Genomic DNA, 13,715 nt, shown 5'->3' with positions numbered 1-13,715 from the left:
TGTTATGTGATCAAGCAAGTTTCCCTCAAATCTAACTTCAGTTTTCAATCCAACAACAGTGAGTTTTATAGGGAGACCTAACCTCATAACATGCAGTCTCAGGTCAGCATCTGAGGAGCAACCATTAATCCGTAAATGGAGATACATTCAGGCCCGGCCTCACTGGTTCAGAACATAATGGACTGTATTAATGAGATGAACACAGATAATCCCTGCCGCTGCTGCGGAGCCAGCTGGGACAACCGGGAGCAAAGATCAACATTTGCACAGTGATTTAAAAAGAAAAAAACCCTGATTGTTAAACTTTTATAAAGTTGAACAATAGTAATTGTTAATGCATTAGTTCTGATATTCTTACAGCATTCATTAGCCTTTGTTAATGTCAGTAATTGTTCTGAAGATTATAATTAAAGGCTAACAAAATATTTTTTACATGTGAACAACTAAATATGTTGCAACCGCTGGTTTATATTTTTATATTAAATTTTAAACACAAAGATTGTTGGTATTTGACAATCTTCTAGCAGGGACACACACACACAAATAAATAAATAAAAAATAGGTGGACAAATGTTCAAAGTCAAACGAGGTGCCAGATTTCATTTAAAATCTCATCCAAAAATAGAAAACAGTGAGGGATACAGAGAAGAGAACAGGCTGTCGTGAAAGCATGATGGCAATCTGTTTAGAGAGACATTATTGCAGAAAGTTCATATTCATCAGTGTTTCTAAATATCATGACGGCTCAGCTTCTCTCATTTACTGGTCAAAAGATTTTAGATCTGAAGGATTTTTTCACATTAAAAAAGAAGTCTCTAATGCTCACCAAGGCTGCATTGATTTGATCAAAAATATAGTAATATTATGATATATATTTTTTACAATTTAAATTAACTTTTCTATTGTAATATATTGTAAAATATAATTTTCAGCATCATTACTCCAGTCTTCAGTGTCACGTGATCCTTCAGAAATCATTCTAATATGATGGTTTGACACTCAAGAAACATTTATGATTATTATAAGTGTTTTTCAGGATTTATCTGAAATGGAAAGCTTTTGTAACATACACTATCGTTCAAAAGTTTGGGGTCAGTAAGATTTCTTTTTTTTTTTTTAAGAAATGAAAGAAATTAATATTTTTATTCAGCAAGGATGCATTAAATTGATCAAAAGTGACAGACATTAATAATGTTAGAAAAGATTTCTGTTTCAGATAAATGCTTCTCTTTTGACCTTCATCAAAGCATCCTGAAAAAAAAAAAAAAAAAGATCCACAACTGTTTTAAACATTGATAATAATCATAACTGTTTCTTGAGCATCAAATCATCATATTGGGCCAGTTGTTCAAAATATTTCATCTGGATCAGAAAATGATCTGGATTTGGAAATCCCATGTTTTGCTATCCAGGATCAGGTAATCCATCTTACTTTTGTGCTGTTTTTTCAAAGCAAAATTGGATTGGATCACCCTGATCCAGATACACACCTTTTCAGATGACCAGATCTGGATAACTAGTGCTCTACGGAGCCCCTAGAGGGACATGGTGATTTGGGAGAGTTGGGATTCAGATGCTTTTGCGTTCTCTCAGAAAAGTTTTGCGTAGCGTTCACCAGAGAAACGTCCATCTCTTATAATTGATAAGAAGTAAAAAGTCTTATAAGTGATACAAAAAAACACTTTCTATTTAATATAATATTTTTGTTTGATATTTACAGCTGTTTGGGGATTATTTTATGATGGCTAAATCTTTTTTTACTTGACTGTAGGATATCGAAAGGCTTAATAGGTAGCCTATTGTCTACTTCTAATTTATTACTTTAACAATTAGCCTAACTAATCAAGAGCAAAATAAAATATGTGTTTGTGTACACTCTAAAAAAAAAAGGTTCTATATGGCACCAAAAATGGTTCTTGGCTCGTAATCATAGGGGAACCTTTTTAAGTGCTATATAGCACCAATTTTGGTGCTTCAGTAGTTCTTCAGAGGTTCTTCACCAGTTCTTTGACTAAGGTGCTATATAGCACCGCTACCATATACAGAACATGTTAAGATATGGTGCTATATAGCACCAAAAGTGGTTCCTCTATGATTACGACGAAGAACCATTTTTGGTGCCATGTAGAACCTTTTTTTAGAGTGTATTATTTGATACAAATGTTGTATTTTTTGACCAGTTTTAAAGTTTTACTACATTTTCTTCCTGGAATCTATCTTGAAATCCTACCCCCTGTTGGGATCAGGATAATCCTGTTTTTTTGGATCAAAGTTATCCAATACTGACAAGTTTTGAACAACACAAACTGAAGATTTGATCCAGATTAAAACTAGGATTGGATTCCGTGATCTAATCTGATCCCTTTTGAACAACCCATTTTCAAGATTTGATCCAATCCGATAACCAAAATCCCATCAGCTTACCTTTGAACAACTGGCCCACAGAATGATTTCTGGAGGATCATGTGACACTTAAGACTGGAGTAATGATCCTGAATAAATCCGCATTTTACAATATATTACAATAGAAAATGTGTTATTTTTTTTATTTATTTTTTATATCATAATATTACTGTTTTTTGCTTTATTTTGGATCACATAAATGCAGCCTTGGTGAGCAGAAGAGACTTCCAACAAAAACATAAAACAATTCTTACCAGTCTAAAACTTTTGAATGGTAGTGTAAATGTGAGCCTATGGTAGTTGTAAAATTAAAAAATAAACCTATAAATAGAGTAAAATGTGTGACGACTAGCTCCGGTCTCAAAAAGAGCCACATCAATCATCCTATACAATAAGTTAATGTTTGCAGTGTATGTATGCAATAACATAACAATAATGTCCTGATATTGCATTTGTTCGATGCAACACGTATTTGTATACTCTTTATACACCTCCCATAAGCACTCTTGGACAATTATTCTTATGATTCTTGCAGGGGTCAAGCTAGAGATCTAGATTCGCTGAGACTAGGACACACTGTTCCTGGTCCCCTCTGACCCCTGTGGGATAATCTTTGCCTAGGTCTAAAGAGGAATCCATCAGGAAAATACACAGATAAAGCCTTCCGTGTAGTCTAACACAGGCGGCTCATAGTCCTCTGTCAAGCCATGCTGATTTTGAAGAGGGCCATTATGAAATCAACAAATCCTGCCCAAGCTCAAATGGTTATGTAAGAGGAATACTGCTTAGCTGTAGCTTAAAATTAATTTGACAATATTCTGACAACTTTCAGCTAAGAATTTCCCCCTAATTCTAAACTTAGTATAAAAGTGTTGTTTTACTACCTCAGTATTAGAGGGCTTCATGTTACCAAAGATTTCACTTCACTGTAAAATCCAACAGTTGTTCTTACTAAGACTTTTTTAGTAAACTTTACTTAATGTCCAATAATTTGTTGAACTTACTTAAAACAATTAAGTAATCTGAACTATTTGCATGCTATGCCTTCGTTACTTAGAAAACTCAAGTGAACAATTTGTCAATTAACGATGTATAACATAACTATATTTAATGTCAAATAATGATCTTTTAACATTATTTTTGCTAATATTTATGGCATTACCATTTAATTGAGTTGATATAATCCCTCTATATTTGTCACAATATAATTCGACCATGCTTGAGTGTGTCACACACACACTTCAACATTCAGCATGCAAAACACAACAATGGTAACAAGGATTTTTTTTTATTTTTTTTTTTTAATTGTTATTATTAATACGACCTTTACTATTTTACTTGCTGTCATTATTCGGGTTATACTGACAAAAGACAAATAGTAAAATAAAGCTAAAAATAGTAAAATGAAGCAATTAATTTATTCATGCCACAATGCACTCTGGGAGTAGGCTACACTTCCTCAGATCCCAGATAGAATTAAGTTGACAAAACTTAAACGGTTTAAGTAAGAACAGCTTAATGCAATTAAGTAATGCTTACTTAATTGTTTTTAGTACCTGTAGACTATTGATAAGTAATAAATAAGTGTTGAATGGAGTTCAGTTGTTGCTTTTTGTCTTCACTTATTTTTTTAAGTTCAGCTTACTTGAGAATTTTAAGGCAATCGGTTTCCTAATATTTTCCTAGTAATGTGAGCACTAATAACAAGTTAACATAACTAATAATTTTGAGTTAAGTATACTTCATTAATAAGTTTTCTGTAAAAATTTTGTTAAGTTTAGCCGACAAAAAAATAATACTCTACTTTACTTGAAAATTTTAAGGCAATCGGTTTCCTCACTTTTTCTAAGTAAAGTCAACTTATTATGTTTTACAGTGTTGATATTCAACATTTAAGATTATTGCTGATGTGAAAGTATTTCAAAATATGAAAGTATGAAAAAGTTTTGGAAGTTTAAATTGACTGTAAATGAAAAATACTGTAATAAATATTTATATTTTATATAGAATATATATTTAACAAAAAAATGTTTTACTATAAAATTAAAGCCATATGTCTAACCAAGTTGTGTTCCAAATTTGAAGTTTATATCACAAAAATTAAAGTCCCCATGAGATTTTGTTTAGGCGCAATACCAAAAATAGCCACCGGGTGTCATTCAAATTCCATTGATTGTTTTTTTATGGATTTTCCTGTAAATTTCTGTCCAAATGTCACTTCCATCACAAACCAGTCCCCAAATATGGAACCTTGAGACTCAGACCTTTCCGACAAAATATGTGTTTTGTCAAGATTAGAAAAGATTTTGATTATAAAGTACATTTTGTAATACGAAACATGACGCCGCCCACTAGGGGAGGAGCCCGCTAGAAGAATTTAGAGTAACGTTTCCATGGTAACGCAACGGTTTTCACAGGATGAATTTTGAGTTTGTAAGCTTTCAAATGATACCTAATTTATGATAATTACTCAAATATATGATATGAAAAAAGGCGATCAAAAAAAGAGCACCAGGCAGGAGTACCGCCAGCGAGACGGTGACAGTTAAGTTAATTAAATGTGACAAACAAAAAAGAAAGTCATAGTTACCTTTACCAGTCAAGCTGTTTGTTTGCTGTTTTTTTGTTGTTGTTGTGTGACATGTCAACGTACATTTTATGAATTTATTTGTCTGCTGAACACAAAAGAAGATATTTTGAAGATTGACAGTAACCAAACAGTTGATGGGACCCCATTGACTTCAATGGTATGGACCAAGAATGGACAACTTTCGGATTCATTCAGAAGTGTAACTTCAAAATTCATACATTACATGTATTTTATGTATGTAAGTTACAATGTGTATTTGATGGGCATGATGGTATTAATCTATGATAGGTGGGTGTTATACTTTTTTATTTACTAACTCTAACCTTATACTTGATTCTAATTGGCCAGTTGCAGCTTTCGATAGTCAAATATTTTGTACAATGACTGGTAAACCCATTGAAAGCAACTGTTTTTCCTAAGGTCCATCAACTGTTTGGTTACCAACATTCTTCAAAATATCTTCTTTTGTGTTCAACAGAAGAAAGAAATTCCTACAGGTTTGGAACAACTTGAGGGCGAGTAAATGATGACAGAATCGTCTTTTTAGCGTGAACTGTCCCTTTAAGAGAATGAAAAAAAAAGTATATTTTGTTTACTTTAAATATTTGCAGCTTATATAAAGAAAATTTCGTCTTTTTGCAATTTTCTTTGATCCACACAAGAGCAACAAGTGCCATACTCAGTTTATATTGATGTAACATGTTGCTAGGGTGTTGCTAGGGTGTGTAATGTAATGCTTAATTGTTGCATTACTAATTTGTTGTTTAATAACCTCTAACTTGTGCAATAAAAAATATATATATATAACTGGCTGTCAATAAAAAAAATACGTTAGTAATTATCCTATAATGCACGAAGAATGGTTTGCTCTACTGTATATCGACAGTACCAAAAACAAAACAAAACAAAAACATTAACTGTCATACAATCTTTCCGTTGTCAATGCCAGTTTATCTTTATAAAAAAAGTTGGCTGACTTACTGTACTCTATTGTGTCTTCACTATACCAGTAAAGATGATAATTTTCTCCAAAAAAACAAAACTTTAGTATGTCAGTGTGTATCAATAAAACTGCGCTTGTGAACAAAAGTCGCGTGAAGTGGTAACCACAGCAACAGAGACCGCTCGCTCGAGCGCTTTCCGTTAGGAGCAGTATCATAAACAAATCACTATTTATCACTTTTTATATAGATTTTCCATAACCTAAATAACAAATGCTTAAATATTTTGCTTTAAGAAAAATCTATACGATTATTTAGATAATTTGGTTGCTATTTTGGAACAATAATGCTTTGTGAAAAGCGCTAAATAACGTTAATTGTTTTTATAATTGGATTAAAAAATGTCTCTCTGGCTACAACATGTCATACTAAAGTGTTGTCATGCACAATGATTTATTTTCGCCCAAACAAAGCCAAGATTAGTCTGATCAGCTGGACTTAACGAGTGTCATTTGGAAAACAGGTCTTTTCAGAGGGATCACCATGTTCGCGGAATCCCCAACTTAATTAAGCGAATTAAAGGACTTGGGACGTGACCAGTGGCGGCATTATCAACTCTTGGAGGCGGGATGAGAGGAATTTATCTAGGTTAACGTTACCTCTATCCAATGATCCAAAGCGGGTGGAAAGTGGGCGGTCTGGGAAATGTTCTCCTGGCTGATAACGTTGGCGTCGACGGAGAGGAGAGTCGCGCGGAGCCTTTAGCACCGCGGACAGCGCTCAGTCGCGCATGCGCAGCACGCCTACCTGAACTATTTAGTCTGTGCTAAGAAAACCTCAAACTAAATGAGCCTCGAAATAAAAGAAACTCAACTTCAACAATGAAGGTGAGGACACCTTTATTATGCTATTAAACGATAGTGACCAAGTTATTAAACAAGTTGTTTAAATAGGTCAACTAGAAAATCTTACATGAAAATGATTTCACTTTTACAGGTTATTATTGTGAAGCGAAAAGCTTTTTATCAGAAATCAAAGCACCATTCATTGGCGACAAGTTCGTGAAACAAACATCAAATATTTGATTATTTGTCGAAAGAGAAAGGCTGGTAATGAATTCTCTCAACGTATCAAGTTTGAACTTGCCGGATAAGACTGGGCATGCTTTTCAACACGCCTTTCCAAACGAGGACCCGATGTTCAAAGACTACAAGCCGGTGACCCGGGACCTTATTCCCTTACCAAAGGGGGTTTTGTACCTGCTAATGGCCGCGCTGGTGATTGTTGCAGTCGCCTATGCCATAGTGGGACATCTCATCAAAGACCTCGCTAATGATATAGTGGGTAAGGAATGATTTATGATGACCTTTAACCTGTTAGCTGCTCAAACCTTAAGCCTAAACCCTAACCCTTTAGTAAAATAATTGGACCCACTTTATATTAGGTGGCCTTAACTAGCTACTATGTACTAACATTTTAATTAATGCACTTATTGTGTACAAACATGTTTTTACATTGTACTTACATTTTTAAAATGACTTGCATGTAATCTCTTTTTAATATCTGTAGTTACATTTATGTTGACACTTCCCTTACACCTAAACTTACCCATCCCACCACACCTGTCCCTAACTTTACCCATTCCCCACCTCAATATCAGCAAAAGTGTTTTGCAATACAATATGAACACAATAAGTACATTGGCCACCTAATATAAAGTGGGACCAATAAGTCTTATGCTTAATGATTCAGGCTGTCACGAAAGTCATAGCATTGCCATTATGAAAGTCTTAATCTCGAGTTACTCCAATGTCTTTTCTGTTAGTGTAGCCTACTATTATTCACTTTAGAAGAAAAACCCCTGTAATTAGATAACAAAAAGTACCATGTTGTTGTCATACATTGTGCATGTAATAATGTATTTTGTACAATGGCAATGCTTTATTTTAAAGTACCATGTTATCGATTAAAGTGCCAGGGTATTACCCTCTATTACTATCCCTGTGTATAGCATGGTACAGGGATCAATACCATGTTTTTGTAGCGAGGATTTTATGCCCTCACAAAAATCCCAATGCTCTAGAACTAGAAAATATCACGATATAATCACTGTACCACGGTACTGTCACACTAGGGTCCTCAAAGTGTAAAATGTAAAGGAAAAAACAATGCAAGAACCAAATGCAAGCCATGAGTATATATATATATATATATATATATATATATATATACACATACATACATATACTATATATTATTTTATATTATATAATAAGGTTGTCTTACTGAGTTAAATCAAATAACCCATTAATGTATAATAAACTTTTATTTAAGCCAATTAAATTAATAAATTCTTGATATTGGTGTCAGTATCCTCTTGATCAGGACATAGAGAAAAAATATGAATAAATAGGTTGCTTTGTGCAATTTGTGCATCCAAATTATTTTAATAAGGACATTTCTATTCCACTTGACAGTTTTCTTTTAATTGAAATCTTTAAAGCGCAGAAAAGAATAACTTTACTGTTACTTTTAAATAGGAACTTTCACTCAAGTATGGTTTTGATGGGATATTTGGCCTTTTAATAAAGTAAAATTTTGGCACAATTTACGTCAATTAAAGTCAAAAAAATTTCCCTCGTGCCTTAGTTTTCTACCATAAAATAAATGGTAAGATTTTACAATAAGGTCTCATTTGTTAACATAATGTAACAATGAGCAATATCTTTCTAACATCATTTATTCATCAGTGATAGTTAATAAACATGCAGTTGTTCATTGTTTATTCGTGTTAGTTCACAGTGCATTAACTGATGTTATCATACAAATTGAAAAAACTATTCGTAAATGTTGAAATGAACAAACAATGCGTCTACAGCATTTATTTATTAAAGTGGATTTTAGCTAATGTGTAAACTAATATTAATAAATGGATCCTTATTGTACAGTTTTCTCGTCACTTTAATTTCCTTGTCTCTCATTAGACTGTGTGCTCGGCCCAAATGAAGATGATCCTGAAAAAGACGACATATCGAGTATCAGACCCACCCGCCTGCCCCCGGCTCTGTCTGTGTCCCATGCCAACGCCTTCCACGTGTGGGACCAGGATGATGTGGTGATCCCCTTACCATCGGACGACAGTCCCCAGATGAGTCCTCTGCTGCTGTCCTCTATCCACTACATCCCCTCGTTCTTCCCCACGTCCAGCTCCAACAACAGCATATCAATGCCCAACAGTCCCGGGCTGACGTCTACTATGCCACGGGACGTCTGAGAAAGACATGAAGGTGAAACTACTTTATAAGATTTTTTTTGACAGTATGATGGGTCAAGACCAAAGAAAACAGGAACATTGAAGGACAAGAGTTGTACACCAAAAAAATACTTCTTTTATTGCAATTCTGCTGTATGACTTTTCAAAACCGACATGATATTATGAATCCGATAACATTTACAATCATGCATACAATCATTTCCCTGGGAATCAAACCCATAACCTTGGCATCACTAGAGACATGCTTAAGCTACAGGATTGACTTCTTTGGAAGCCTTGTTCAGAGTTTTTGGACTCCAGAGGGTCACTTCAAGGGATGGATTGCATGAGTTATATTACTTTTTCCTGTTGTGTAAGACGATTTACGGAAGCTCTGTTATGAGCACTGTTGAACATCATTACAACTCATCCCCAAAAGGAGGATTATTAATAATAAAAAAAGGAAAGAAAGAAAAAAAAGCACCAGGACTTGAGCTCAGAATGACTCAGCATTATATTCCCAGTTGGCATTAATGACATAACATCTCAAGTCTAGACTTCTCATGCCAGCACAAATGAACCCAAATACCCACCTCAGTGTCGAATGGTCTCAAAGGAGCGTCTCTTTACGGGATACAGTCTCTTGGAAATCAGAGACGAGCGGGGCGAAGGATAAAAAGGGAACATTATTTGGACGGAGGCCTAAAGCAACAGCGAACACCCTTGAAAGGGTCGAGAAGCTTGATGGATGACTGAGAATCTCTGATTCATCTGAATGTGAACAGTGGATCTAGATGTCAAGCTGATACTGAATCAATGGAGTCACCATTTTACTAGAGTCTTTGAACATTTGTTTTTGTTAGTGTGCATTTTGGAATCCACGTGGGGTTGTTCACACAGGAAACAGTCTTAAATATTGGTCAACGTGTGCTTTTTTTCTTGTGTCATGAGAATCCTGTGCAGTCGAGTTAGTGGAAACTAATACAAATGTAAAAAATTGACCATTTAAAACATTCCTCGTCTAATTGTGTCGCTGATCAGGGTGCATTTTTCCTCAGCAAATAATCCTGTTCATCATCAAAATGTAAAAACCTTCTCTTTTAGGACTTTCCTAATCTGCCAACATTATGCATTTGGTAGCACTTTTATCCAAAGCGACTTGCATTGCAGTAGAGGAACACGTTTTTTTAGTAGTTCATGTAGTCCCTGGGAATCAAACCCATGACCACGCTGTTGCTAGCACAATACTCTACTGTTTGAGCTACAGGAATGCATCACTAATGTGTAATGTTAAATAATACAGTGTGTATTATTGACAGACACTCACGCGGGTTGCCAGATTGAGGGCACACAACAGGAGCAATGGAAGGCAATGCGCCACTTACACCGCAAGTTTTAATATGCTTCCGTTCAATGGGCCTCATTTATGAAACTTTCGTAAATTTGAAACTTTCGAAAACTCTCCTCCAGATTCACAAACGCTTCGTATACCACGGATTTGGTAGTTAAGCGTGTGTATGTTAATGAATTACAAACATTCGTAAATAGGACGCGCGTGCACGCTCATTCCTAATTAGCATAATCCCCGCCCATGAGTTACGACTGCAAATGACGTGTGCAGGAACGCTGTGGAATCTTCTGGACTTCTGTCTCAGGTTTGGCTCCAGTATTTTGCATAAATTCTAAAGAGACTAATTGGCCATATGCCTAGCAATAAATATTAAATTATCATGTGTCCATAAAAGCATTTTAGCCAGCTAAAAAACGTCTGGTGCTCTTCTGAAAACGGCCAGCTGGTGGCGCTTGAAAGCGCTTTGCAAGGGCAGCGTTTTTCCATCTGAGATACTTTGATTGCTATGAATATGATACAGAATATCCATGGCAGTAATGTGTTACTGGTATCTCATTTTGAAGAATATTACTAAATATAAAAAATGCCGTAAAAACCAGTATTAACTTATCATTTATTGTTGTTTAGTCGGTGTACAAGTGGGATAATTGGTCAGTGTAGTTTTTGTCCCGCCCCTCCTCCACTGTGATTGGACAGCCAGGTAAAAAGTGACAGTGACTAGCGCTGCCCATTACCCAAAGTTGAAAAGTAATAAAAATAAAAAAAACGGGGCAAATCAACTCTTGAAATATTATGGTACATGTCGTCAATTTGCCTAAATAGAACACAGATTGTTCAAATGTTTTACGCACCATTTACACGTAGTAGGGAGCAGCCGAGCAGGTGTAAATTTATTTCGTACCAACTAACATTTTGAAAATACGAACATTTTCGTGATTCCGAAAATTTACCTCAGAGCGACTTTACGAACGATTTACACACAAATTTGTTCTGCGCATGTTTCATGAATGAGGCCCAAAGAATTTTAGATGGAATCCAAGGCTTTTTTGGTTGGGTAGAGTCTGCCACCTCTGACCCAGTTTGTTTGCTGGCTTCCGTGGCTACAATACGCTGTTTTCCGCCAAATGGCAACCTGGGGTGTCGAAATACTATTGGGTAAATTGGCAAAAAACAAAAAAAGACATTCTGACACGGAACGCACATTTCAAAGTAGGATAACTGGCTGTGACATTGTTTTTCAGAGAAACAAGTACGTGAGCGTAGCATGTTTCCTAAATACCTGCAATTATGGTATTTCTGTGTTTTAGTACAGTAAAAAAATTACATACTGCACCTTTAACTTATAGCCTGTTAGTTATGTATTAGCAAACTTGCATTAAACATTGCAGATATTCTTACCTAATATCCCATTTCACTTTACGAATGTATAACAGGTTGCGAATGCCATTTCACGTTGAGTTTGGCCCATTCTGTAGTGCTCTGACTAGTTTTTTTCGAACATAAGTCGTGCTGTGTGAACTCCCCCATACGCTTACAATGCCATTTTTGCTAAAGTGTACACTGACATTTTGCAAGCCTTTTACAGTCAAGGTTGGTTGGCAAGAAATTAACTAATACTGTAAATAAAGATCTGTGCTGACCCTTAAGGTGTTCTTGGGAAAGTAATTTTCATAACAAAGTATAAATATTTAATCGTATAGTGTCTACATAAATAATACTGAAGATCCAACCGCTACAAAAAAGAAAATGCTACAGTCTGATGTTAAGATCAGACCTCCACACAGGTAGTAAATGGAGCAGCGGCTGTTCTCAGACAGGTTATTTCCACACAATATGGGATTATCTTGACCCGGGCACTTAAGATGTTACGACATTTAAGCAAGTAAACAAGATGTAATCCTTCAGTGTCACAGAGGATTCCCTCAACCTCTCCTCCCCCAAAGGGCAATCGGCGGGCCAACAGAATTACGATGCGCTGCAAACTGGATTGTGTTCAACTCATCGAAATAGTCTTTTCAGTGGTAAAAAGTGTTCTGCACAAACTGCTTCCCTCTCAGATTCAAAGCTTCTTCCAGTCTTAACAACCAGCTCATCCTCATCCAACATCCTCTCTACATGTGCTTTTACATAATGTGTGCCAACTACACAAAACGCTGGGAAATGAAGAGATTACAGAAGCCATGTTTCCATGGTGTAAGCGGATGCTAAGTCAAAGCCTGCAAATCAAAGTTTAAACTTTCATTCAGGAAGGAGGCATTGAATTGATCAACAAAAACATAGTGTTACCAAATATTTGTTTCAAATAAATCCGGTTCTTTTGAGCTTTTGAACAGTCGCCTGTGTTTATGTCATTTTTGTAGATGCTGAGATTACGGAAGCAGCTTGAACTCATGAGTTTTGTTGAAATAAATGGAATTAGTGCCACTAATCTTACTTAGTTTGTTCATGGAACTTGATTACAAGGTACAGGCGTTTCCTAGAGAAACATACTGCTTAACGTAGAGCTAAAAAAGAATCAATGCTACCAGGAAATATCACTTAGAAAAGGCAGATAACAGAGGTTTAGCAGAAACATCAATTTAAATTTGACTCTAGTGGACTTCAGCTAAATTTAGTTATATTTAAATGAGACCGGCCCTTCTGGCACCAACAACCATGCCACGCTCAAAATTGCTTAAATCACCTTTCTTTCCCATTCTGACATTCAGTTTGGAGTTCAGGAGATTGTCTTGACCAGGACCACACCCCTAAATGCATTGAAGCAACTGCCATGTGATTGGTTGATTAGATAATTGCATTAATGAGAAATTAATGAGAAATTGAACAGGTGTTCCTAATAATTCTTTAGGTGAGTGTATATTATGAGAAAATCAAAGTGTTTTTTGATCTTGGATGCATGTAAATCTATTGTAGGAGAACAAAATGAAGTTTGAAAACAAACCGTTTTGTGTGGAAGAAATCTCTCCACAGTCATCGATTATAATGGACAATGTTGGGCCTCTGTCAAAAGGTTTAAAACCACTTGTTGCACTGCATCGGGTAGCCCCGCCCACACAACACAGTGAAATCTCATTGGTCCCCGCTTCCCATATTTACACATTAATCACATCGCTTTTTGCTTTAAGCTGGCTGGAAAAGTATAAAAGCGATAAATCCTGTTTAAAACACTGCGTTACC

General features: G+C 35.6%; 1 protein-coding gene across 1 annotated transcript; it reads left to right on the top strand.

Annotated features, from left to right (window-relative positions):
* Positions 1–6,650: 6,650 nt before the first annotated feature.
* On the top strand, positions 6,651–12,873 carry LOC307130618 (uncharacterized protein). Its single transcript, XM_079823699.1, has 3 exons — positions 6,651–6,821; positions 6,931–7,278; positions 8,919–12,873. Exons 2-3 carry the CDS (start codon positions 7,047–7,049, stop codon positions 9,206–9,208), a joined length of 522 nt encoding a protein of 173 aa, XP_079679825.1. The 5' UTR covers positions 6,651–6,821; positions 6,931–7,046; the 3' UTR covers positions 9,209–12,873.
* Positions 12,874–13,715: the final 842 nt, after the last annotated feature.

The sequence above is a fragment of the Gobio gobio genome (assembly GCF_949357685.1).
Source record: "Gobio gobio genome assembly, chromosome: 1".
Taxonomy (NCBI): domain Eukaryota; kingdom Metazoa; phylum Chordata; class Actinopteri; order Cypriniformes; family Gobionidae; genus Gobio; species Gobio gobio.
Note: the sequence above shows the minus strand (reverse complement) of the source record. Positions and strands in the feature narration are given on the sequence as shown.

Bases quoted from the DNA above. Each gene is read 5' to 3' on its own strand.
- LOC307130618 (XM_079823699.1), top strand. From the start codon at position 7,047: ATGAATTCTCTCAACGTATCAAGTTTGAACTTGCCGGATAAGACTGGG. The intron at 7,279-8,918 runs GTAAGGAATGAT...GTCTCTCATTAG, and splicing joins CCTCGCTAATGATATAGTGG to ACTGTGTGCTCGGCCCAAAT.